The sequence below is a fragment of the Plasmodium vivax genome, chromosome 9 (assembly GCF_000002415.2).
Source record: "Plasmodium vivax chromosome 9, whole genome shotgun sequence".
Classification (NCBI taxonomy): Eukaryota; Apicomplexa; class Aconoidasida; order Haemosporida; family Plasmodiidae; genus Plasmodium; species Plasmodium vivax.
In genome coordinates this window covers 39,420-61,215 of record NC_009914.1, presented here as the reverse complement: position 1 = coordinate 61,215, position 21,796 = coordinate 39,420, and the positions used below count along the sequence as shown (strand labels likewise).

At 43.6% G+C, this 21,796-nt stretch overlaps 3 protein-coding genes across 3 annotated transcripts, besides 49 other annotated features; all 3 read right to left on the bottom strand.

The window, feature by feature from the left end:
• Positions 1 to 53: 53 nt before the first annotated feature.
• PVX_090875 (hypothetical protein, conserved) lies at positions 54 to 11,719 on the bottom strand (the record flags this gene model as incomplete). Its single annotated transcript, XM_001615118.1, has 2 exons — positions 54 to 262; positions 1,438 to 11,719. The coding sequence occupies 2 exons, from the start codon at positions 11,717 to 11,719 to the stop codon at positions 54 to 56; spliced, it is 10,491 nt and encodes a 3,496-aa protein (XP_001615168.1).
• Positions 55 to 163: a microsatellite.
• Positions 193 to 233: a microsatellite.
• Positions 460 to 491: a microsatellite.
• Positions 511 to 533: a microsatellite.
• Positions 623 to 642: a microsatellite.
• Positions 1,109 to 1,129: a microsatellite.
• Positions 1,252 to 1,282: a microsatellite.
• Positions 1,892 to 1,947: a microsatellite.
• Positions 2,497 to 2,564: a microsatellite.
• Positions 2,750 to 2,775: a microsatellite.
• Positions 3,909 to 3,929: a microsatellite.
• Positions 4,656 to 4,681: a microsatellite.
• Positions 4,804 to 4,825: a microsatellite.
• Positions 4,888 to 4,933: a microsatellite.
• Positions 4,956 to 5,100: a microsatellite.
• Positions 5,673 to 5,701: a microsatellite.
• Positions 6,382 to 6,402: a microsatellite.
• Positions 6,866 to 6,886: a microsatellite.
• Positions 6,950 to 6,980: a microsatellite.
• Positions 7,240 to 7,276: a microsatellite.
• Positions 7,409 to 7,551: a microsatellite.
• Positions 7,652 to 7,671: a microsatellite.
• Positions 8,371 to 8,394: a microsatellite.
• Positions 9,936 to 9,991: a microsatellite.
• Positions 11,394 to 11,414: a microsatellite.
• Positions 11,537 to 11,561: a microsatellite.
• Positions 11,673 to 11,692: a microsatellite.
• A 533-nt stretch (positions 11,720 to 12,252) lies between the features above and the next one.
• Positions 12,253 to 12,276: a microsatellite.
• Positions 12,277 to 12,518: 242 nt separating this feature from the next.
• Positions 12,519 to 12,555: a microsatellite.
• Positions 12,556 to 12,710: 155 nt separating this feature from the next.
• Positions 12,711 to 12,736: a microsatellite.
• Positions 12,737 to 12,791: 55 nt separating this feature from the next.
• Positions 12,792 to 12,821: a microsatellite.
• An 876-nt stretch (positions 12,822 to 13,697) lies between these two features.
• Positions 13,698 to 13,721: a microsatellite.
• Positions 13,722 to 13,986: 265 nt separating this feature from the next.
• Positions 13,987 to 14,043: a microsatellite.
• Positions 14,044 to 14,771: 728 nt separating this feature from the next.
• PVX_090870 (casein kinase II beta chain, putative) lies at positions 14,772 to 17,104 on the bottom strand. The gene has a single exon (XM_001615117.1). The coding sequence runs from the start codon at positions 15,967 to 15,969 to the stop codon at positions 15,235 to 15,237; it is 735 nt and encodes a 244-aa protein (XP_001615167.1). The 5' UTR covers positions 15,970 to 17,104; the 3' UTR covers positions 14,772 to 15,234.
• Positions 14,776 to 14,930: a microsatellite.
• Positions 15,149 to 15,227: a microsatellite.
• Positions 15,236 to 15,307: a microsatellite.
• Positions 15,292 to 15,328: a microsatellite.
• Positions 15,457 to 15,515: a microsatellite.
• Positions 15,771 to 15,790: a microsatellite.
• Positions 16,281 to 16,308: a microsatellite.
• A 111-nt stretch (positions 17,105 to 17,215) lies between the features above and the next one.
• Positions 17,216 to 17,280: a microsatellite.
• Positions 17,281 to 18,087: 807 nt separating this feature from the next.
• Positions 18,088 to 18,128: a microsatellite.
• A 490-nt stretch (positions 18,129 to 18,618) lies between these two features.
• PVX_090865 (actin, putative) lies at positions 18,619 to 20,501 on the bottom strand (the record flags this gene model as incomplete). The annotated part of the gene is made up of 1 exon (XM_001615116.1): positions 18,619 to 20,501. Exon 1 carries the CDS (start codon positions 20,092 to 20,094, stop codon positions 18,619 to 18,621), a length of 1,476 nt encoding a protein of 491 aa, XP_001615166.1. The 5' UTR covers positions 20,095 to 20,501.
• Positions 19,052 to 19,082: a repeat region.
• Positions 19,567 to 19,594: a microsatellite.
• Positions 19,833 to 19,853: a microsatellite.
• A 25-nt stretch (positions 20,502 to 20,526) lies between the features above and the next one.
• Positions 20,527 to 20,552: a microsatellite.
• A 34-nt stretch (positions 20,553 to 20,586) lies between these two features.
• Positions 20,587 to 20,725: a microsatellite.
• Positions 20,726 to 20,933: 208 nt separating this feature from the next.
• Positions 20,934 to 20,959: a microsatellite.
• A 219-nt stretch (positions 20,960 to 21,178) lies between these two features.
• Positions 21,179 to 21,251: a microsatellite.
• Positions 21,252 to 21,796: the final 545 nt, after the last annotated feature.

Genomic DNA, 21,796 nt, shown 5'->3' with positions numbered 1-21,796 from the left:
CCTTGGATTTTAAAATCATTAAAATGCCACAAAAAAGGGAATTCAAAACAGTGTCAGTGGTGCTCCTTCAATTTATCATCAAAATAATTGAGCGCAAAGAGGTACGCATTGTCCGGATGGGTCTTCACTAATTTGGCGATGAACTCGGAAAGGATTTCCTCGAAGAACGGGGGGACATTGTACTTGTCCAGGTTTAGCTTGTCCACCTTTTTAAATTCGAATGGGTTTGTATTTTCCATAATGAGGTGGGGAGGAAGAAGGACTGCAAGGAAGGGGAAGAAAAGGAGGTCAAACGAATGGAATGGAGATTTACCCGCAACGAATTAAATGACGCTTTGGTTTAGCCTTCATATGTGAGGTGAATGTGTACATGCGCGTGTGCACTCGTGTTATATGTGCATGTTTGCATTTCGCGGAGGAGGTAAAGAGACACGCGAAAGAAAAAAGTGCCCACTTCGCAGGGGTGAAGAGGTGGATGAAATTTTGCTGAGTATGGCCTCCACCCCGCGTGATCGTTCCTTGGTGAAAATTGAGCAGTTTGGGCCGTCCACAAATAAGCACTACGCACAGCCTGGACCAGCGTGTGATAGTTTGTTTTAAACGAACAAGTGCTGATGCCACAACGGGGGGAAGCAGCCCCGTGGATTAAACGCCAATTTTAGGGTGACTCCTTTTTTGTTTCACTCACCTTTTTTTTTAACTTTCTCCACAACGCTTCTGAATTGTTAACACTTATCAAAAATGAAGTTTTAATTTGGTAATTAAACGGCAAAAGAATAAAATAAATGCCGCGCACGATGTGCTGTCCATTTGGAATTTTATTTTAATTTTTTTTCCAAGCACACGTTTGTTAAAAAGGACAAAAAAAGGGGGAAGCAAAGAATGGAAGGAAAAAATTCAAAAGGAAGGACAATAAAAAGTGAGTTGCAAAAAAGGGGGGGAAATAAACTCCCTTTTTTAATCGTACAAATGGGTATTACGACTGCAAAAGGCACATGTTTGGGTAAATGCAATATGGAAAAAATCTTGTGGGAAAAAATAGTTCCCTGGAGGGGTTATAAGTAACCCTGCCCAGTGTTAAGTACACGCCCTCGTGCGGCTTGGATCGCCATGTGGGGAAAAGCGGCACGTGTGAATGTGCGCGCAGGGAGTTTCAATGGTGTAGAGCGTAATGGCAACGCGGTTATGTTACGTTACGCTATGTTACGTTATACTATGCTATGTTTTTTTTTTTTTCTTTCCTATTAATGGGGGGAAAGCAAAACAAGTGCTGCTGTAAGGCGCGCCTTATTGTGGTAATGAGTGTTCCGCCCTGCTTCTACCATGGGGAGGGGCTTCACCTCCTTTGTGGGTACTTCCACACAGAGGCATACCTTCCTTCGGATGGGCGTCCCCATCCTACATTGTCGCTTCAATGCCCGCCGTGGTTTGCATTACTGCTGACGTTTTTCAGGTCGGCGTAATTCGTCAGATTGATCAAACTCTCCACGCTGTGGTTGCGCGAATTGAGACTCACGTTGGTGCTGATGAGGTTTCGGTTCGGGTGGAAGCCTCCATGGAACCCCACATTTGTGCCACTTCCCATGGTTCCATGGATACCCCTAACGGGGGGTGCTGCACTCCTTCCACTGTCGTTGGCACTAAGACTGCCATTGGGCACTCCCCTTTGCATTTCTCCGAAATCGCTCTGACCATCAATATCTAGGGCTTTATTACTTTTAGCAAGCAAGTGGTGTAAATTTTGTGGGTGGTAAAAATCATTGCGGTTGTTACTTTCTGCAGCTACATGGGGAGGGGCGGCATACCCACTGAGGGGGTGGTTCCTCTGGGCGACGCGGTTGTTGGGCAGGCTATAATTATCCGTATCGATCGAACTGCTGTCATTATAGCTGATGTGACTCCTTAACATATTGGGATGAACCCTAGCGGGTTGTTGTTCACACACACTAGGGTAGGCGTTACCTTTTGCTGCATAACCATTTAGGTGGTCGCCACTCATTGCGTTCCTGAAAAGGTCATCGTTACTGCCATGGGCGAAGTGGTTATTCATGGCGATGCTTCCATTTGCGGAGTGCTCATGTTTTTGGGTGTACCTATTTGTGATGCTGCTGCTGGTGCTGCTGCCTTGGTTGTGGTGATGGGAATTGGGCATGATTTTATTCGCATGTGGCTCATTTGGAAGGGTATACATTTTCAAGTCTGCGTTGCTACGGTCGTTGCAGGGGGGGGGACTCCTCGCACTGACAGGGTTCACGTCGCTCGTCGTGTGCGTGGAAGAGGTGCCCTGATTGGCGCCGCCAACGGGGCCAACTGGGCCAACTGCGCTAACTGCGTTAACGCCGCCCGCTGATCCATCCGCCGCAACCGCCGCAACCGCCCCAACCGCGGCGACCCCGCTGAAGTGCTCCATCTGGTTGACCAAACACGAGTGCGCGATGGACTGAAACAGTTTTTCTATCTCCGGGTTAACATGCACAAAGGAGCACTGCCAGAATTTGAAGATGGGGTTTTTGATAAGCTCGATGAAGGTGATTAGAAGTCCCCAGGGGTGAGGCCTATGCACTATCAGTCTCTCTAGCAGAATGCCAGTAATCTGCTCATTTACCACTTCCATTTTGGAAATGTTAAAAATCCAGAGGAGGAGACAAGAGAAGTAGTGCGTATGCGCATTGGGGTATCTCAAATGGTTGGCGATGGAGGAGAGCAAGTAATATCTCCCTTCCATGTCTAGCCTATAAGTCAGGTGTAGAATTATTTCCAATGCGGGGTGGGACTCTGAAACCTTGTCAATCATTAGTATCTGCGAGGGGAGGGACATACCAATGTACAGCACTAGGGCATTTATCAAGGCTATGTTGTACTTGGTTTTTAAATATAAAGCTTTCATTTTATTTCTGATGAGCAATTTTTGATGCATTTTTTTTAAGCAGGTGACATTTCTGCTGACGAAATAATCATCCACGTCTTTCTTTATATTATAATCAATTAGAATAAATGTGAAGTTGTTTAGGATCACTGGGACGACTTTCATTTCTGGCAGGAGGTCTACTTTCAAATTGGGGTAAAACGGATGGGGTAGCTTCAAATTTCTTGGAAAAGCAGACAGGATTAGGTTCCTCAATTGGACACAATTCAACGGGATGGAATTACAAAAGGAGAAATTGTACACACAAAGGAACTCTGGAAAATCGTGCAGCAAAATTAGCAACATTCTGAGTGTCCCTCTGTAGATTATTTTTATGGGGGGAGTTAAATATGCATTCTTCAAAAACACGTAAAGAAATTCTAGCAAATAAATTAGTAACTTGTTGTATATGCACCACCCCTTGGACGTTTTCAATATTTTGGGCAGAAACAATTTGTGGCTTATCAATTCTAGCCAGGCGAAAATAAATGTGGGGATACGCAAGGGGTTCAAAATACAGAGGTAATACCCCAAGGCTAGGATTAACTTATTGTATGACTGCTCAAAGTATTTTTCGTTTTTATTTATTTCGACTAGGATGGATAGGAAGAGGCGGAAGTAGGGTCTCTGGTTGAAGTTCCTTTTATTCCTTCTGGACTCCTTCACTACGATTCTACAAAATACGTTCATCACCTTTTGAAACAGAATGAATGGCGAGATTTGCTGCGTGTCGACTAGCTTCATCATGCAGATGATCATTTTCGCCAGGCCATCCAACGAAAGAGCGTCAATCGTGTCATCCACGTGGAAATTTCCTTCCAGTCTCACCGGCTGTTCTGCAGTGGAGATGCCTCCTCCGGGCTGGTTGCCCCCCTCCGGCTGTCCGCAGGCGTAGCGGTCGCGCAGGTCGCAGTGGTAGTGGTAGACGTCCTCATCGTCGCTCTCGCCGCTGCTCTGGGAATCTTCCACGTGGGCTTCCTCGCTGGCTTCTACCTCGTCGCCTTCCTTGCTGGCTTCTTCCTCGCCCTCCCCTAACTGCTGCTGCTGCTCTTCCGCTTCCACCTCGTAACTCTCACTGGCGCGGTCGCCGTGATGGCCGTCCTCGACCTCCGTTTCGTCCTCCTCGTCCGTTTCACCCGCTTCACCCGCTTCATCCGCTTCGTCCGCTTCGTCTGCTTCTTCCTCCTCCACATCCGTTTCGTCTTCCTCGTCGCTCTCAATTTGCGTTTCTCCCTCCCCGTCGCTCTGCACCACCACATCGTCTTCCTCGTCGTCTTCCTCCTCTTCGTCTGCGTCGCTCCCGTGGTGTTCCTCCCCCGGCTCTTCCGCTTCTATCTCATCATCCGCTTCTAACTCAACATCCGCTTCTATCTCACCATCCGCTTCTATCTCAACATCCGCTTCTAACTCAACATCCGCTTCTATCTCACCATCCGCTTCTATCTCAACATCCGCTTCTATCTCATCGTCCGCTTCTAACTCAACACCCACTTCTGCTTCGTCTAGCTGCTCATCCAGTTCATCCTCCGTTTCTTCCGTTTCTTCCGAGTCTTCCGTGTCTCCCGTTTCTTCCTCTTCTTCCTCTTCTTCCGCTTCGTCCGACTCGACCCCACTTCCGTGCTTGTAACTGCCCCTCAAGTGAGAAACAGCCATTTCATTTGGACTACCACCACCGTTCCTCCTCTTCACCTCAAAATGGGTCTCCGATTTGTCAAATTCGTTTTCACAGTGTGACGCAAAGTCTACGTCAGCCGATCCGTTGATGGCAGAGGATAAGTTCCTCAACATTTCGCTTTTTTTCACCTGCATCTGTTTTGTGGTCCTCTGCCTTCTTGATGAAGAGTCCAGGCAGGATTCTTCTTCGTCATCTGAATGAGAGTGCCCATCATTGGACATATTAGAATAGAAAGTTAAGTTTGTTGATTCTATGTAGGAGCGATTTTCATCAGAAGCTTGGGAACATTTGCTGCTGCTGTTGTTGTTTTTTTCTCTTGGTTCTTTCGTTTCGTCGCTACTAGTCTGTTCTGCGTGTCTGCCAATTTTGTCAAATCGTTGTGCGTCATCTTCTTCATTTTTGTTTATCGCTTTGTTTCTGTGCAAGTGGGGCGATTCTTCGTTTCCTCCACCGCTTTTGGTTTCGCCACTGGGGGGGTATACTCCGTTGGGGTTGTTATTGTCCCCTTGGATGGGTCCCCCTTGTATGGGATCGCTTCCCCCATTTGCGAATTCTCTCTTCTGCGACGTTAGGGAAGAGTCACCGTTTTGCTGCCCATAAATTGCACCACCAGGATAGTTGGACCCTCTGTTTCCATTTGCAGTGTGGGCTTTATCTAACACGTTGGTGGTTTTCCCCCTTTCCACGATGTGGCCACTCGAGTTGACGGTGCTAATGGAGGTCCCTCCTTCGACAGCTTTGTAAATGCACACGGCAAAGAAGTTATCTGTGTTATTATCAATTCGTAGCAATCCTTGGTTGGATATGTTTTGGAAAAACTTAACGTAACTCTGGTTAGGGTTTTCCACATTCTTAAGGTTGATTAGTTTTATCCACTGGAAAAAAAAAATGCTAATGATCTGTTCATGTTGCTTTGGGATCTTCTGCGGTTTTGGGACTACTCTAATACCTCCCACCCCTTTATCTTTGAAGTACTTATTATTTTTTCTTTTCTGCAGTATATTCCAGTCCGTGTTCAGGCAGAAATCGATTATCTGCGTCAGGGTGGTTATATATTCAGGGTCCATTAAAATTTTTAGGTTTTTCTTGTATTCCCTTTTCGCCTGTCTCTTGGAGTGGCATATATGCGCATTTGCTCTGTTTTCCTGGTTCATCTGATTTATCGCTATTCCGTCTATGTTGCTCTTATTGTTGGTGCTGGTGCGCGTACTGAGGGCCGACTTCTCCTTTTCGCCTTTCTCGCGCAGGCGCACATCTTCCACAGTGTGCACCTTGACGCCCTCCATGTCTAGGAGACCAAAGTTGTCGACGCTCTTCAGTTCGTCTTGAATTTTATCGAAATGTTGCTCCTCAATTAGGGCGCTTAAAAGGTCTTCACTTAATTGGTTATAGTCCCTTTTAAAATATTCCAGTGGGTTTTTCAGCAACTCGCTTTTTTTTAATTCGTTCAGGTGGAAGTTGTTATTTGTCCTTGCGCATTTCAAATCGAATGTGCTTCCATTCGTTTCTCTTCCCTTTAGTGTCTCACTGGAGTAATACGATCCATCGTCCCCCCTGGATCCACCTTCTCCCTGCGCGTGTTGCCAATTTCTGCCATTTTGCACTTGGCTCCCTGGCGGTTGTCCCTTTTTCGCCTCCGCATCGGTGGCACTCCTGTCCATCCCGATTCGCAGCATCGTCTGATCTGTGTAGGCACCTCTCGGTACGGCATGCTGGTCACGCCCATCACTCACGTTACGCTCATCGTCGCTCTTTAAATACTCCTCATAAACGTGCAGCAGGTCTGAAAAAATGACGGCATCTTTTTTCCCCTGAATCTTTTTGGCCTCTTCAGTCAACAGTTCGATGGCGACGTTGATGTCAATAGGGGGGGAGTCGTTGAAGAAGAAAACTTTCTTCGTCAAAATGTTCTGCTCCTTCAGGTTATTCAAAATGATAAATATGCTTTCAAAATCCTTGTACCTGAAAATGTGGAAGTCTATTAAAATTTTCCTCAACAGTAGGATGACAAACTCCACATTTGAGTTGACGCTATACATGTCTGTGCTGAGTTGCCTTACAAGGTAATATTTATATTTCTGCATGTTGACCAGATTGTACCTTATGAAGCCAGCTATCACATTTGCATTCATCTTGGGCGCTCCTCTATTGTGACTCTTTACTTCTGACTCGTTCTTATTTTGGTGGCCATCCAAATTTGAGTTGCTATTCGTGGGGGAGGAAAATTCGCTTCCCATTTTGGCTACATCGTCTGATTCTTTCTCCTTCAGCAGGTTGGAAGCGGAAAAAAGGCGCTTACTACAACTTGGAGAGTTATCATTCGAGAGGGTGGAAGAATCATCCGACATGATAAAATCCGTTATGTGTTCTCTCAGCAAGGGGCATTTCTTTTTCAGCTTTTCCAGGATGCACAGAAATACTTCCAAGTATATGCCAGACGGGTCATTCGATCGATAAACCCATGGCGTTCTATTACTGTTAGGGGGGATAATCTCAAAAAGGAATTTATAAATTCTATTAGAGTACGAAATGATGGTCTCGTTTTTATGTTGTGTTAGCGCTGCTATTTCTGGGATGGATTTGATTAGGTTAAATATGCTTCCGTCCACGGACAGGCTATACAAAATGTGAAGGCTCATTTTGTTTACATTATCGGAGGGCTTTTCTTTATTTATGTTAAATAATATGGGGGGGAGGATGAGGATGTCCTTAACGGCATCTTTCAACTGGTTAGTCGCAAGTTCTAATTTGTTCAGAATTTTATGCAGCTGTGAATTTGTGGCTTGTGGGGCCGCAGATGGGGAGCTCGGTTGGGGGGAGGGGCTGCTATTTTCATTCGCATTCCTTTTCGCGCTGCTTACACTTTGCTCGGTCTTTATACCACCATTCGGATTGTAATCTGTGTGGGTCTTTCTGACTACCTTGGGGTCACCTTTTGGCATTCCATTTGGGGGTTCATTAGCAATTCGCTTCTCCTCGTTCATACTTTTTGGGTAGTCTATTTTTTCCTCCTTCTTCTGTAAGTTCGAACTTGAAAACAGGGCATGCATGAGGGTACCACCGCTTTGTTGATTACTCTCCAAATTCACATCGTTCACATCGTTTACATCGTTCACATTTTTGTACACTTTCGTCAGCGCCTTTGCAGCGGCGTGTAGTTTTTTCAACGGGGCTATGTTTAGGAAGTCCTTATATACTTGCAGCTGATTATTCGTAATAGGCGATCCTAACTTTAGATAGTGAGCGATTTCGAGTTGCATTTTTTTCGTGTTCATAAGATGAATGGGATCGTGGAGAGCGATTCTGTTCTCTTTGGCTACCTGCCTGGCTACAAAGGTAGGTTCCAACGCTTCATTAATGTCTTTGATAGCCTTTTCAATGACCGCCTGTTCGACTAGACTGCAACCTAATTCTAGGTTATCTGCACTTAGAATTTGAACCACTTGTTCAATTAAAACCTGGTCGTTGCAATCCTTCGTGCTTGTTTTTTCCAGCCAGTGTCTTAAATGGTGCGTTAGAGAAATTCGCAGCGGTTCTTTACACGTAACTAGGGCTAACGAACCAGCTAGTGATGAAATCATAATATGGGCCGCCTTCCTAATTAGCGTTTCATCCCTTTCTAGGCAGAAATCTTTGCACACAATTTCTCTCGTTGTAACACAGGATATGGCTACAGATCGGTCCAATATAGCTGCGATGATTTCCCTAATGGCTTGATAAAACGCTATAGTAACTAAGCTTTTTAACCCCGGCTGGATTTGAAAGAGGGCTATGGAGGGGGATATAATCACAGCGCTGTTCAGGCTCTGCAAAAACTTACTACTATTAATTTTGTTGTTAATTAAATTGTTGTCAATGGAGATGTCCGGGATGTCCATATTGTCGTTGCTGTCGTAGTAGGCGGCGGTACCGTCGTAGTTGGCAGCACCGTCGTAGTTGGCAGCACCGTCGTAGTTGGCAGCACCGTCGTAGTTGGCAGCACCGTCGTAGTTGGCAGCACCGTCGTAGTACTCCGCGCCGTTTTCATAGTACTCTGCGTTGCTATCATAATAGTTTGCGTTGCCGAGATGGCTGGCACTTCCATCATAGTTGGCATTGCGGGGATGGATGGAACTACCCTCATAGGTGGCACTAGCGTCGTAGTTGGCACCAGTGGCGTAGCTCACACTGGGGGCGTACTGCTCACCCATGGCATTGACATTTTTACCTCCGCTGCCGGCCACCTTTTTGTGGTAGCTAGCATTTATTAGACTTATATCTGGGGGGGAAAACGTGGAAACTAACGTCATGTCATTTGTCAGGGCATCAATTCTCTCGCCATCATCTTTGCTCCATTCGGAATCGACATAATCGGCGTTGTAACTTGGGAGGTTATTGTTTCGTCTGGTGTATTCCACTTTTTCTGGGATGAACCTCGTGCTCGGTCGAGCATTATTAGGTACACTACTTGGTATCTCCCTGGCGGTAATTTTAGCGGCATTTTCGAACTCCTCCATTCTGTGGTTCATAGTCAATGCACCTTCTACTCTACCCATGTGAGTATTAATAGCGCTTGTTAGGCCTTCCCTGCGTGGGAGATTCTTCAGGTCCTCACTTACAGGTAAAGCGGTGCTACTCTCCTGGTTGTTGTTACCACCTTTTGGAATGAGCAACTCACTTTTCCTATTTTGAGCGACACTTCGCTTACTCAGTAGGGTGGTTTTATTCTGAAAGGCGTGGATATCTAGGGCCAGATTTTTAAAGAGAATTTCCACCTCAAATATTGTATACGTCTTCACATTTGGGAGCTCATGAATTTCTGTTAGTAGGCACAGCATAGTGGTGGTCCACGGATTGGGGGGCTTAAAATTTTTAGACAGTTTTATAGATTCTAAAATTCTGCATACCATTGGTAGTATGCAAACTAGGCAGCCTTTTTCGTAGGCTTCAAATAGAACTAACTTTAAATCTAAGATCTTCGATTTTAGGGGTCTATTTCTCCCTAGGGTTATGAACCCTAACCAGGAGCCTAAATTTTTGAGCACAGTTTTAAATGCACTAACTTCTTTCAATTCGTTTATGTATTTGAACAGGATGAGTATGCAGTCGTAAGTCATATTGATGATGGTGTCGATAAGCATAGGGTAGCTTAGCTTATCAATAAACTCCAGGAAAACTTCGTGGAGGTTTACTTCTTTGGAGGCCCTGGATTTGACAATGTAAAAGGCTAGCCAGCTGTAGTGCTCTGGCTGCATGACTTCTTTTAAAATTTTAATTTTCTCATCAATATTGAATGAGCAGAGGGTGTTAAAAATGCTAAACACTTCGCCTATTATTAGGGACGATGGCACAATAATGTTTTTAGTTAACTCGGTGTTGTCCATTAGGCATTCTATTTGGCCTAGTCCGAACCCCCCGATGTTGTTTAGGCTCAAATTGGGTGGTAGCTTTACCTGCACCCGATCGTAGAACGATTCCATCATTTGGCACAGCTGCTCCTCTTTGTCCCTGCTGCTGAGCGGGTTGCCACTTGCGAGGTTGTTGCCGATGCCCACGCTGCTGCTCATGCCGATGCCGTCACCCTTATCGCCGCCAAGATTAACATTCGGGCGTTTGATTCCTTCGGGCGTACTGGCATACTTGGAAGCATCGACCATAGAGCTCACTCCGATTTCTCCTGCATGATCGTTGAGGATGGAAGCATTGCTGAGGGATACAATTTCCCTACCCCCAAGGTTGAACTGGTTGCCTTGGGAGGTTAAAACTCGGTTCATTTGGTTGCTTCCATTTGGAGGTACGTAGGACCGGTTGGCATATAACTGATTAGAGGCACCAAAAGGGGTGCTCAGCTTATCACCGTTTAGTAGATTCACATTGGAGGTGATGTTCTGGTTCTTAACGGGGGAGGAGAAGCTGTTTATGTTTACGTTATAGTTACTGTTTAGGTTATCGCTTATGTTTTTATTTTTAAAAAGGTGATCAGTTCTACCTAGGGTGTGCGGACTGGCGTGTGGGTTGATATGCTGGCTGGGTTGCAGGTTGATATGCTGACTGGCGTGCGGGTTGATATGCTGACTGGCTTGCAGATTGGCTTGCAGGTTGGCGTGGGGGTTGATGTGCTGGCTGGCCTGCAGATTGGCCTGCAGATTGACATGCTGACTGGCCTGCAGATTGGCCTGCAGATTGACATGCTGACTGGCTTGCAGATTGACATGCTGACTGGCTTGCAGATGCGGGTGGTGGTGCAGAAGGCTTGAGTTGTTAGGTAAAAGGTCACTGATGTAGGAGAGCACGTTGTCACTAGTTAGGTTGGCGCTGTTAGCCTTGAGCATGCTGCTTAGCGCGTTGGCGAGGGCGCTGTTATTGTTGTTACTGCTGCAGCTGCTCGCAGCGCTGAGGTTGTTATTTACATTTGCATTTTCAACAAGGCCACTACCCATGGCTATGCCCATGGAGGAAATTAAATTATTTACATTCTTCAAATTGTGTGCATTATGGGGAGAGATTTTTCTCAAGTCCTCATTAGACGCCTGAGACATATTCGCATCAGTTGTGCTACTGTTAGCACCAATTTCGGCGAGGTGTTTTATTTTTAAAATTGTAGATGCATCTATGTAGGGTAAACTTCTAAAGTGCTCAGGAAGGGTACTTAACAAATTGCTGCAATGAATGACGTACTGCAGGTTGTACTGCCTTAAGGTAGTGAGCTCTATTAGAGAGGACAAAAAACTAGGGTAACATATTAGAGAGTCTTCAAACTGTTCCAAGGCTGTAATTCCAAAGATGAACATTTTAGAATCATTTCCTTTTTTTAAAGCTTCCAGAATGCACCTCAATGCAACAGCTAAGGTATTGCCATAGGATAGTAACAAGTTGTGCTTTACTAACTTCCCAAATAGCTGTGCTGTGGTGTCCAGCTCTTCCGACGGATATTTTGGGAAGAACCTACACTCATTAAACAAAATTAATAACATTGATTTATACACATCATTATTTTTGGACCCCTTGGGGCAGCATGACAAGCTCTTCATGATTTCTATCATCGTGTCCACCGTAATTTCCCCCGTGTACAATTTCGCGAAATAGCCATTCACCTCCACCTCGTGCTCACTGAGGAACGCACTGTCCACCTGAACGTTTATGTTGAAATTGTTGTTCATTTTCTAGCGCATGTTTTGTTTCGACTCTGCCTGTACTGCGCAATGTGCAGTGTGCTATCGGGCAAGTTACGTATTTTCGAGGTGCCTCTTTCCTGGTTCGCCTCCTATTCCCTCAACCTTCTTCTCTTATACGCGCAGGATGTATATGCGCAGAATATATGCGCGCAGAATATATACGCGCGCGTGTAAGTATGCTTGGAATGTGCCTCAGTGAGAGTGCAAGCGGGGACGCGCGCATATATGGGGGTACATACGTATGTGAGAGTTTATGCCTGTATGTACGTGCAAGCATGCGGGTAAACATACGTATGTGAGAGCATATGCGGGTATGGAAGTATGCACGTAAGAACTATGCATGTATGAACTATGCATGTAAGAACATATGCACGTATGAACTATGCATGTATAACTATGCATGTAATAACATATGCATGTAAGAGCGTATGCGCGTTGGAATGTACGCACGTAGGAACATATGCATGTATCCCCTGTTTTAAAATCTTTCCTTTTTTGCCCCTCTCTCACTTTGTGTGTTCGCGCGATACCGTTTTTTCGTCGAAAATAGGTACGCAGGGTTTTTACAAGCTCTGTAAAAATTGGGCTGCGTTTTTTTATCTTCTATATGAGCGTAAAATGCAGCAAAGCAAAATAAATCTTAAAAACAATTTTTTTTTGCAATATATTGCGTTATACATTTGCTCATTCGGTCGCGCGTTGGTTCGTTCGCTCGTTCGCTCATTCGCATGCTCGTTTTGTCGCTCGTTCATTTATTTGTTTTATTCGCCCACTGACTGTTTAATGTTTTTTTTTTTTTTCCATGAGGAGCTTTTATTTTTTCTATAAAGTATGTACATAATGCATTTTATTTTGCTACATTTTTTTTTTAAATACGCAAGGATGATGTGCTGGTGCAATCTTCTATTTTTTTAAGGGCACGTGAGTCACCATAACGTGGATGAAACGTCCCTGGGATATGCGTATACCAACGTTTGGGTGTCCTTCATGCGGCGCTGCCTTGGTGCAATTGAGCGTACTCGCGCGCGCGCCCTGCGTACACTGGGGAACACGTTAACGTGCGACTCGCGCACACGTATAGGTACGCGCATAGGTATAAGTATCGTTACTCTTATAGGAACTCGCATAGGAGCTCATATAGGTACTCGTGTAGGTACTCCTATAGGCCCACGTACGGACACAATTACGCTGGCGCTTATTCCTACACTTATGCGTGCACTTTTTCATTTCACATATAACGCGGCGGGCACACTGCGCGCTGAAAGGGGTGGGGAACCTGGTTACAGTCGCATGCAGCAGTTTTTCACGAAACTACATCCTTTCTACATGCATTCCTAGGTGTCACTTTGGTTCATTCGCTATGCGCGTATGTATGCAGGTGAGTGTACACGTATGTATGTATTATGCATTTGCATATGTATGTACATACGTGCGAACGTACATGTTTTACGTGTTCATCCTCGCCTTGGCTTTTCGTTTTTTCAATTTTTTTTATTTTCCCCCCCGTAAATTTTTCTCACCACACTTCTTTTTGCGTTATGAAACTTGCGCAACGTCATATATTTTTTTCCGCCAAGCAACGAATCATTTTTAAAACATTATAAGTGAAAATTTTCCATTTAACATTGAAGAAGGGAGTTTCTTTCCAGGGAAGGATTGAACTGCCTATTTTGTTAGCAATTTTGTGGAGTATGCAAATGGGGGCTAGCGCCTTTCAGTTCTATGTTTTTTTTTTTTTTTTTTATGCTTTAATTTGCCAGGGTCTTACTTATAAAATGTACTTCACAAATGTGTGCACCTTTTCACCACGTTTACGATTTCGTTTTTATGCACATGTCAGTATAGAGATAAGATTCGCCTGGTGTTGGCTTGCGCCACCAGCACTAGTAGTAATGTGCGCCACTGCTGGGCTAATTTCATGTAAACATGTTGATTCTTTTTTGTGCCCGCGCTTGCACGAATATGTAGGGGTCTGTTCACAAGCGGAGGGGAGGGAAAGAAGAAACATAAAAGGGGGCAAAAGTGGAAGCAAAAAAAGGAAAAAGAAATCCCAGGGAGGGGTCCGTTTTAATGCCACTTCCGCGTTGAAAAGGGCGCACAGGGTTGAAAGTGGTACACGTAATTTATGTGAACACCATTGCGTGGTGCACATCACAGCGTTGTTCTGAAGTAGAATTGGCGCACCCATGTGGAGCATCCGTGTAGGACACATCGATTTTGAGGGTGAATAAAAGGCTTCTTTTATAGTCGTGCTGGGGCATACAGTGCGGTTATTTCTTTGCGTGAGGGCAAAGTTGTTAAAGGTACGTTACTCTGATAATTGCGCAAATGTGCAAATGTTCGAATGTTCAAAGGGAGGGATTCATACACACGTAAAAGTTAGCAGCACGCGAGTGTTTCGTTCTGTACACGCACTGAGGGCCATTAATTTAGTAAATTCGGTTTAAACTTTTGTGAGGAGGCGCGGCTGGGAATATCTGCTCATTCGTTGGGATAAATGAAACATTTTTCCCCCTAACAGTTGTGTAAATTATGCCATGAATTTTTTTTTTTTTTTCACAAAAGGGTATATTTGTTCGCTCTGTGCGAAAGTAAAAATGGCAATGAGTGGAAAAAATGTTGCCTTTTCAATTTCGACAAAAGGGTGCGCCTATCTTAGGCATCGTGAAATGTCCTTTTTTATGTATCACTTTTGAGGTACAAAATGAACGGCAAAAGGTAATGCTGCAGCCGGTTAGCCCATTCACAAATTGGACAGAATAAAAAAATCGATAGGCTGAAAACGATTAGTGGGGATAGCCAAACCTTTGCATCAATTTTGCAAAACGAGGAATAGAACAGACCCACGCAGGGTTAGCAAAATGTCGGCATTATGATATGGCCACTTTGAAACGGACACGAAACGGTAAGAAATAAAAAGGAAATTCAATTTTTTTCTTTTTTTTATAACAGTTTTAATTGAGTTATTACAAAAATTGTTTTTCGAATTATTTTTCGAATTAGTTTTTTTTTTTTTTTTTTTTTTTCTCATACATTTACGTAAATACAAAAGCGTGCACATAAGCGTATGCTGGTGAACTTCAGATATGCTTTAAAAAATATAACGTTTATTTTTACAAATAGGAATAAGCGTTTTTTCTATTTATTCAATTAATACAAAACATATATAAAAAAAAAAATGTAGGGAGAGGGGAGTAACAGAAACACATGCCTGGGATGGATGCGGACAGATTCATCCACGCAGGTGGGGGAGGGTAACATGTTTTGTCGATTGACGTGTATGTGTATGCCCTTGTAAATACGTTCATACATAAGCCTATGCATATGCATATGAATATGCATACCCAAAGGGGTACACGCACATGTACATTTAAAAGGGGAATCAAATAAAATTTTAATTACACTTTTTTAACCACTGAAGGGAGCGGGTGGAAAAAAGAAGGAAAAAAAAATACAATGGCGTTAAACGTACATTTTCGTAGTTAAAAATTTACCCACGTTTAGGTGTCCTTAATTTGCAATTCTTCCTTCTTTAATTTTTTTAAATACTTTGGATTTTTTTTAAGGAAATTTTCCCTAGACAATTTCCCAAATTCCCCCTTGGCAATTTTATATTCCGTTCTGGTAAAATTATGGTAGACACTGAACCCGAAAATTTTGGAGGTGCAGTAAGAAGGCGTTTTCAAAGTGGCATAGTAGGGATAGGTTTGCAAAAGAATATGAGGAAAGGATGTCCCAAAGAAGGAGCCATCCAAATATACTTTGTCCTCTTCATGTATTTTGTATATCTCTTGACATAGGGGACAATAAACATGCACTTTTGCAATTTTAATTTGATCGAACAGACCAATTGGAAGTACATTATGTTGAGAGCAACTAACTCTTGGGCAGCTTCCAAAATCGCCCTTGATGTATTTATCCTTCATTAATGACAGCCCTTTAGGGGTTGTAATAAATCGTGCGTGGATTAAAGAGTATAAAGAGACGGCATCCTTTCCAAATGCGTTCTTAGCGTCATCTTCCTCAGGGGCATCTCCAGCTACTATGGACAATAAATGGTTAAAATTGGGCATCTCCGATTTTAAGCCGTATAAATTAAAAGAATCTGTAATGTACTCATTATCTACCTCGACTAGGAAATTGCTGAAGGCTCTACTGTTGAACCATTTTACCCACGACGTACTTTTATCTGACTTGGAATCGTTGAGGTCTTTGTTCGAGTCGCTGAGATTCATTTTGGCCTCTTCCTCTTGAATATGCGTCTGGGTCTGCTAACTGTCCTGTAGTATGAACTGCCTTTTCCTATCTTACCTTATGCATACACATATGTGCACAATTGGTAGGACATGTGCAGCGTGTGGGGAGGCACGTAGGAGGGGAAAAGTTGCAAATTGACTGGCACAATTTCCTCTACCTTTTCGGTAACGAGCGAACATAAAAAAAAGGGGAACCAGTTTTGCTCTTCTCTTATGACAGGCTGGTCAAGATATGCGAATCGTTTAAGAAACTTCCACAAAAGAGCTTTTCAAATTTTGTAAAAATGGGCCTTTATTTTGAATATCTCGACATGCGTTTTTTCTTCTACTTCTCTTTCTTCTTTTTACAGATGGTGGGAATACGTCTCTCCGTTCGTTCCTTTCCCTGTTTGCGAAAACGGTTGGCACGATTCGCTGCGACGCGTGCTGCTACTGCTTCGTTGGAGGGGCTACTAGCTGGTAGTCCTACATAAACACGCACATATATCTATATATATATACATATGTATGTATAACCATGCACACGCACGTGATGTACATTCCCCGTGGATGGCTCCCTTTCGTGGTGGACCTTCTCCTTGACCTTTAGGGGAGGGGCGGGAACTGCTAAAAGTTACCACCACGTAACTTGGCGAAGAGGGTGCAAGAATTGTATACAGAAATGGGGTAAACCGCACGAGTTCAGAGGATACATACATATAAATAACAATTACATGTACGTACACTCACTTATTATGTAAGCGTATATGCATATCCTCTCGTGGGGAAATTAATTACGCTTTTGTTATGTTTTTCTATTATGTCAGTGTTAATTAATAGTATAGAGATACGTGCCCTTTAACATTTCGTTTTTTAATTTCATCATGGAGTACGAAAAAAAAAAAAAAAAAAAAAAAAAATAATTAGAGATATGCAAACTTTGGCGATAACGGCAGTGGTGGTGCAAATTCGTAATTTGTTTTTATTTTTCCTTTACGATTTCGATTTGGTAGGGGGCCTAATTTTTTCATCCCCCCCCCCTTTTTGTGGCAGCAGAGTGCCGTGCAGAAGGGAAAGCGCATACATGTGAAAATATATGAGTAATCTATGCTTAATAAATTTCATGTACATGCACAGTACATCTTACGTGGGCACATGAGAAGAATTGTTTACGCGTTACCTTAGGAATGGCAAAGCGATAATCACCTCGTGAAAATAATAACCCCACTCGGCGCGCCAATTAGCAGCACGAGCATTTTTCAGCTGTGTGGAATTTAAGAACGTACAGGTGAATGTAGCTTCCGTTTTGCGAAAGAGCTTTCATTCACCGCAAAAGGAAGTAGAAATTAATTTGGAGGAGTACACCTCCCCACGTGGTGGTTTTTTTTTTTTTTTTTTTTCCATACGGGTTATGGGAATGAGGAGTGATATGCTTATCTGCACGTTTAAAGCTTGCTTGACATGTGAAATTAGAAAAGGTGCAACCAAGTTTATACATACAGCTTAGGAAAGGGAGAAAAGGGGGGATGTGATGAACACTGTGCGGATTTTGTTTTTGTAGGGGGAAGGCATGTAACAAAGTGAGAGCGGCTGTGTGGTGCCCTAAATGAGTTATCCTTTTTCCTGTCCCATTTTGTGATGGCGGCGTTGTTGACGTGGTTGTTCCTTCTTTGAGGTGGGCTCGGTGAGAAGTGCCCGTGGGGTTAGGACAACCTAGCGGCAACGATTTCGCGGCAACGATTTCGCGGCAACGATTTCGCGGCAACGATTTCGCGGCAACGATTTCGCGGCAACGATTTCGCGGCAACGATTTCGCGGCAACGATTTCGCGGCAACAATTTCGCGGCAACAATTTCGCGGCAACAATTTCGCGGCAACATTTTAGCCTTCACTTCGCCCATCGCGCCAGCCCATTTTTCACTCCCACCCGCTGCACAAACACTCAGGAGGCATTTTTAACAGTGCCAACATTTTAAATTGTAAGACGGGTCCGTTTCGCGCATCGAAGGGGCGGCCTAGCACGGGCAATAAGTAGTGGTGTAGAAGTGCGCGCATATGAGTTTCCACGATAGGTCGATCCTTATGCGAAAGGGTCCACCACAGTTATATCCGCTCCACGTGTTATTAATTTATTTTTAAACGGAATTAAAAAAATTGTAAAGTTATTGGGGGGTATTTCCTCCCCGGTGTGTGCTGAGATTTGCCTTTTTTTTTTTTTACAAGAGATGTTAAAAGGCAAAGCTGCGAAGCGTGCAGTGTTTAAAAAAAATTCAAATACGAGAGTGTGGACAAGTGCATTTTGCGTATTCGCATCAAACGTCAGCGACGCATCGAGGGATGCATTTCGCGTGGGCGAACGATTAATTGTAACTAAAAAGGAAGAAAAAAAAGAAAAAAAATATCAAAATTTCAGCAAAAGGGGTGATTTCCCGTGAGCAAGTAGCCCCATTGTAAAGTGTACCAATCGTATGCGAGTACATATGGGAGCGCCGTTGGGGGGGTATTTCACCCCGCACGGGGGTTACCAAACTGATGCTACGCTTCGCCAAGCGGTGTAGCTTTTGTTGTGGATAAGCCTGTGTTGCGGAAAAGGGATGCTCTTCATACTGTGCAGGTGGTAAATAGCTTCTCCTCTTTTGCTTCTCCTCCTCAGACGCACTTCTTATCGACAATATTTTTCACGCCGTACTCCTCGTACTCACTTTTGGTCATGCAGAACTGCGGAAAGGTGCCGAGGGAGGACAAGATGGAAGCACCTATAAAGCAGTTGCACTTCCGATCGGCCCCTTTGCTGTAGATAAGTTGTGTGCTCTTCTCTTTGATTGTGTCTATAAAGGGTAGGTACGATTTTAAAATCCCAATAAAGTTATGAAACATGGTCGACTCTCCAGTCACTATCAAGAAGTTAAGAACTTCATCTAAGGTCATATTCGCAGATATAAAGGATAAAATTCCTTTTTTAATAAAATCTTGTAGGCCATCGAATATTTCAAAGTAGGTGTCAATTTGATCTGAGTTACATATGTTGGAGTTTTTATCAGCTGGGTTATCTGGTACTCTCTCTAGGACTGAACTGCTGGCATTAATTCTGTAATTGTGTTTGTATAGAACAGGAAGTTTTAGCGTTTTTAGAGAATCATAAAATGAGTTAAAGTCCATATTTTGTAGTGTTGTAATTCCGGCTAACTTAGTTACGCTATTTTGGTTGTATTTTTTTTTAAAAAATATGTATGGGAAGATAAGTTTTAACGATTCGCATGTAGTTTGATCTATGATACTACCGTCTGGTAATTTATAACTGGTGTTACTCTCATTTTTGTTTTCATTTTTTTTCATTTTATCACCCAGGGGGTGGCATTCATTACCTAAGTTTTCTTTTAAATGACTAGCTACATGGAGGGATCCCCAAAGATAATACGGTTTTGTAACCAAGGGGCATTTTAAAATTCGAATTTCGTCAGTCTCTTTTTCAGCACTTTGACCTTTCTCAATAGTAAAGTAGGGATATATTTTAATATTTTTTACATTTTCTAGATAAGCTAGATAAATTCGATCGATTAGATCTCCTCCTATGGGAACCTCTTCTATATGTTTTTGAAAGATATACCCTTCTTGTATTCCACACAAATTGGTGCAATTTCGTTCAACGTCCAGGACCAGGCCAGATGTCCTTGCGCATCCATAGCAGGACAAAACGCTTCTTCTGGAGAGGAATAACTGATATACATTATACGTTTCGAACATCATTTCTGTGAATTTCTCTCGATACTTCCTATCTGTTTTGTTCGGCTCTGTTAGCAAAATGGGATGGTCTTGAAAGTTATCATCCAACGCTTTACTCCCTGATATGTCTTCCAACAGTTTTTCCATTACGTCAAAATTGATTTCGTACTTGCTGCTATTGTTATCGTCATATATGTATTTCATGCCGTATATCAGCTCCACATTATCTCTTTTTATTTCTGGTAGTAAAGGGAAAATTGTATGTTTTAGGGTAGCACCGTGGCCTACCGGTAACCCTAGAATTAGGTTAGAATTGTACCTCGGCGAGCACTCACCGGAGTACCCTGCCCGCATCTCCCCGTCGTTCACATCTAAAATTATGGTTTGTATGTTCTGAAACATTTTTCGGCGCGCATGGGAAGAAGAAAAAAAAGGAGGTGCTACCCCTGTTGCGTCCCTCTATCCTGTGCAGTTTTTTTTTCCACTTATGCTGCCCCCTGCACAATTCCCCTCACCAGTGTGCGGATTGCCAAGCGGAGTGGGGGGAAATATTCACTTGGGGGGTCCCAATGTTGTCATTAGCTGTGCCTTTCTCACAGCATTGGGGGGTAGCCACCTGGTAATTTTGCCTTCATGTATGTTGTCACTTCTTAGGGTTCGCTTCCCCGCGTTGTGCTTATTCATCGGCGTTTCCTTGCGCTAGGGTTTGCGTTTTTCCTTTCCTACGCGGAGTCAACTGTAGGTTGCCACGCTTATATTCGCTTTTGTGCGCATAAAACGGCGCAGGCGTGATGGCAACGCAGCGCCTGCTACATCGCCCCGCCTCCCCAGGCCAACGCGCTTTCAGTGCGAGCATGTATTAGTCACTACCGCTGCTGCTGTTACTGCCGCTATTACTACTACTGTTGCCACTTAACAATTGTGAGTAATTAATGAACACGCTTGACGGAGTTTCTTCCCCCTCCGTTTAGCGGCGGAAACGCAGGCATATTTCGGGGTTGAAAATGCATGCACTGTTGGCACTACGCTTTGCTGTTTTTTCCCCTTTGTTGAGCGCGGTGCGCGGGGTGGGAAAATAGAGCCAGTCCCTTCCAATTGCTCCCGCAAAATGGTGCAAAATTGGCAGCTCGCGGTAAGCGTTGGTGTGCTTACCAAAGCAACGTATAAGCGTTTACGTATTCGCCTAATCGCATGTATAAGGTAGCCCTTCCGTGGAGACTTACATAATGAAATATTTAATTTCCAGTGATGCCAACCTTTCTTCCGCTTTTTTTTTTGGCCAAGCTAGCTATAAACTTTGTTACCAGTTTGTGGAAAACATAACAACACAATTTATTTGCTCGTATTGCTTATGTTTTAAGCGGTTCTTCATCTCATTTTCTGTTTGATGAGTCGATTTGAGGACGTCCTAGGGAGTGTTCACCGAGTTGCTCCTTTTTTTTGGGGAGGTCCGCAAGCTGAAGCTTAAGTGTAGATTGTGTTAACGCGCATATCCGTTGCGTGTATTAACTGCACTAGTGGCATATCATAAATGGTTGTTAAAATTAAAATCATTTTTTTTGCAAAATCTTTAACGTTGGTGTTATGCTCAGGGGAAAGCCTTCTGCACGTCTCCCTCTTTTGGAAGCATGTTCACCGAGGGTTCATTGGCAATTCCGTTCTATCGTACAAATTTTTTCACAATTTTGCAAAAGGGATGTAGCATAATTTTCCTCCACGTACGTATAATTATGTGTGAGTACATTTCCATACGTGTGCATTTCTGCTCACTGTAAGGTGGGAAAGGCATACCGTTTTGTTTCTTTTCGGTTCCCTCGTAACATTCTCTTTGTGTGTCAAATGGGTGAAGATCCGTTTTTTTCGTCTCCCTCTAATTTGGTAAAACGCGCCAAAAGGCATCATGTGGGAGTAAATGTGTGCTCAATTTTGAGAGGTCCTTTTTTTTGGCAATTCCCAGTGGGGAATTACTTGGTATGAGTCTCAATACGATTCTGTGGGGGGTTTCATTTTCCCTTCACCTTTTGCTTAGCCCATATATATGACACTTTAAACGCAAAATGGAACTCCATCTCGGTTTTTATTTTCTCGCATCTTCAACAACTGC

Bases quoted from the DNA above. Each gene is read 5' to 3' on its own strand.
- PVX_090870 (XM_001615117.1), bottom strand. From the start codon at position 15,969: ATGAATCTCAGCGACTCGAACAAAGACCTCAACGATTCCAAGTCAGAT.